We start from the raw sequence: 3498 nt of genomic DNA on the forward strand, positions 1-3498 counted from the left end.
ACACCATCTGCGTTTCGACCCCCTAGACACTGCAACACTGCAGATTCGTGTCTATGCAGATGCAGCTTTCGGACCAATCTAGAATGTAGCTCGCAGCTTGGATATATCATTTTGCTGTGCGATGCGAGCAATGTTGCACATCATGGATTTTTCGAGCAAGAAATCGAGACGAGTGGTACGGTCAATAATGAGGGGAGAAATATTTGCTTTAGCAGACGGCTTCGACCGATCGTTTATGCTAAGGCATGATTTGGAGCGTATCTATGCCGAGAAAGTCCCATTGTACATCTTGAAGGACTCTAAGCAAGTATTTGATACCATTACAATGGCATCGACGACAACTAAGCGACGGCTTCTTATTGACATCGCTGCTGCACGTCAAGCATACAATCGCCAGGAAATATCGAACATTGGCCTTGTTTCGTCGGAAGATATGATCGCTGATGGGCTAACAAAGACCACTGCAGAATCATCACTTGCAGAATTGCTGAAGTCTGGCCGAAGTGAACTCAAAGTCAAGCAGTGGATTATTCGGAACTAAGCCATTGCTATGTCTAAATGACATACATTTGTTCCAATTATCATACGTCTATTACTATGACGCACAAACACAATATCTTGTTCTACTTTTGAAGAAACCTCAAGTGTGAAAATGGTACGAAAGTGATTGCCTCATGACAAGACATTTTATAGTTGGCGCGTGCAGTTTTTACGCACCGGATGAACAAGATATTTACTTCCTTCTCTGTAGTTCGTATATAAGTCCTCACTACGATTCCGAGTAGCGGGCGTCGTGAGGAGTGGGTAGAGGGAAGACACACACCGTACGTATCAAGTCGTTCACCGACTCTCGTACAGTAAAGAACTGTCGGTCGTCCGCAGTTTTCCCTCGAATTTCTCAATTTTGGTGGCAAATTCCACAGTGTCCCCCCTTTTTCCCCTCAGCGCCCGACACCCCCTCTCTTTTATTTCCACGCAATTCCTTCCAGAAGCGTCCACGCGTTCGGCCCGGATTCCGCCAGGCCGTCCCAGTGCGCTTCTCTAAAATTCAAATAAACTATCGGACTACAGTATAAAATCTCTCTCTACAGTAAAATGCAATTTTCCCTAAAAATATCTCACATGACCCCCTTGCCAGCGCAGCCCACGGGGCTGCCGCTTCACATGAATATACTGGCCCCGCTTCCTCGCGTGACTGCTCTGGCCCCCCTGGCCACCGTCTCTCCTCCTTGCCACTGAACCGCCTTCTTCTACGCGGTCCTCGCTCCACACTACTTCATCCGCTCCACCGCCGTCTTGCACCGACTCCGCTCGCATCGCTTCTTTCTCGCACCGCCTCCAGTACTTCAGCCTCAACTTCGGGCGGTGTGGTCTCCGCGACGCCCGAACTTCTGGTTGTTCACGTTCAGCGTCACCGTAGCCCCGAGTAGCGTGATCTCCGCGTCCCTCGGGCCCCCAGTCGCTAACGTTCAACGCCGTCTGAGCCTCAGGCTGCGTGGTCTCCGCGTCGCCTGAGCCTCCGTTTCTTGTTGTTCCCGTTTCGGCACTTCGTCGAAACGCGCCGCGTTCCGAGCCACGCACTGGAGGTCCGTGGTCCTTCGGGCGGTACTCTCTGTGCGACATGGCTCGGACCAGGCAGACGGCGAGGGCTTCCACTGGCGGGAAGGTCCCTCGTCGAGCGATCGCCAGCAAGGCGGCCCGTCGTTCGGCGGCAGTGTGGCGCGAGAACGGGTAGGACATCCGTGAAAGGGCGTCCCACCGCGTCAACCGCACGTTCATTGACTTCGAAGACGCAAGGCACGCTGAACACCTCCCAACCCTTTGGGAGCTCGCCGGATGCTCCGAAATATCCGCGCTTCGGTATCAGGTAGGAGATGGATACTTCCGCATTCGATACAAAGAGGTCGGAAATTGGGCATCCGTCGTGGCGGCCGTCTCTGCCGTCGGGGCTCAACTTCTCTTCGGGCCCCGCGTGCTAGCATTCGTCGCGGCTTGTCTGTCCCGGAAAGCTTGGTTCACATCTGACCAGTGCTTCCGGCTCGGGCTCACCGAAAGCCACGGCGACGAGACAGAGTACAACTGCTGCGACGACCCTGGTTGGGTCTTCGAGCTGGTTTGGTGCTCCGACGGCAGCAACAGCGAAACCCAGGGCTGCTATTGCGCCGTAGGGGAGGGGAGCCAGGATAAGTACTTTATCCTGCTCTACACGATGTCGTTCGATCGTGGGCCCTCCGCGAACGAGGACGTCCGCTGGGGCTTCAACTCTGCCTTCGGACGAGACTCCTCGACAGGTATGGACGCAATCCTGGCTATCGACAACTGATGTAGCCAGAATAGGGTCAAGAAGAAGCGCGTTAACTACGCCATGTCTCGCAACGTCTCTCCCATGGCTTCGAGGTATTTCACCAGGTCTCAGCCCGTACCGTTTCAAGACAACACCATCCTCTGTCTCCGCTCTGCCGTATGCAACGCCATCTCCCTGGTTGCTAGCCGGCGCGCTCCCAACTGCGTCTGGGCGGCGGAGTCAAAACGAGTCACCGAGTTCGGAAGCCGAAAAAACTATTCGCCGAGCGTTCATCACTTGACTCATGTCCAACGGACTGTTCAAGCTGATTACCACGGCACCGTATCATTGCATCACGTGAATCTACCGCCTAGGTCAACCGCTCATGGCAGGTCCAGTGCCAGATCCCCGTTATGGCGGGGTTCGGACGTCGGTTGGCTACTCTGCCTGTCGACAAGTGTGGAAGCCGGTGTCTACGTCCTCTGCCTTCATGACACCCATCGCTTCCAGCACGCTATTTGTCTGGACGCACGGACGGAGCCGGCGCTGATATATGACTGTGTTGAGCGGTATGCCATGCAGCTCACGAGCAGTTCTCTCCGCTTGTGCTGCTCCGCTGGCGATCCAACCAAGTTTCAGTACTTCGACGATATGCGCGTAGTGCACGGAATGGCAAAGCGGGATAGAAGCGACGGCAAGAGTCTCGGTCAGGAACAGAGGAAGAAGAGGGCTCATCGACGTAATCGTGGCTCAACCCTCTCACATGGTAATGGCCGTCGTGCAAAAGGATCCCTCAAGAAATCAACCAAAGATAGTTCATCCACAAGAAACGTAATTCATCTGAGTTATCTTCAATCTAGTGCATGTGTAAGTAACCAATGCAACACATCTACATAAGATGTGCGAGTTTCTGACTAAAAGGGATTAAACGCCTTGCATGTATATCCTGTCGACTGTAACGCAAACCCAGCGACACGAGTGTGTACCGCGGGTGCTTTGCCCGTACTACCCAGCAGGGGCCGTAGTACTTCGATTCTCCTAAATGCCACTTCTGTAGCCCTCGCAAGGCTATTCCTCGGACAACCAGAATCTGGTTGCCTACGTCAAATTGGCGTTGTGAGATAACTGCCATCTTCTTGCCCTTTCTGTCCAACTTTTTAGCAGTCCTCGTCGCTCGGGGCGCGAGGATCGATAACAGTTCCAAATGGCGCCCC

At 53.7% G+C, this 3498-nt stretch overlaps 1 protein-coding gene across 1 annotated transcript; it reads left to right on the forward strand.

The window, feature by feature from the left end:
• Positions 1 to 1621: 1621 nt before the first annotated feature.
• On the forward strand, positions 1622 to 1735 carry CHC_T00001453001 (hypothetical protein). The gene has a single exon (XM_005712586.1). The coding sequence runs from the start codon at positions 1622 to 1624 to the stop codon at positions 1733 to 1735; it is 114 nt and encodes a 37-aa protein (XP_005712643.1).
• The last annotated feature ends 1763 nt before the right edge of the window (positions 1736 to 3498 follow it).

Source organism: Chondrus crispus, genomic scaffold, assembly GCF_000350225.1.
Source record: "Chondrus crispus Stackhouse genomic scaffold, scaffold_10, whole genome shotgun sequence".
Classification (NCBI taxonomy): domain Eukaryota; phylum Rhodophyta; class Florideophyceae; order Gigartinales; family Gigartinaceae; genus Chondrus; species Chondrus crispus.

Bases quoted from the DNA above. Each gene is read 5' to 3' on its own strand.
- CHC_T00001453001 (XM_005712586.1), top strand. From the start codon at position 1,622: ATGGCTCGGACCAGGCAGACGGCGAGGGCTTCCACTGGCGGGAAGGTC.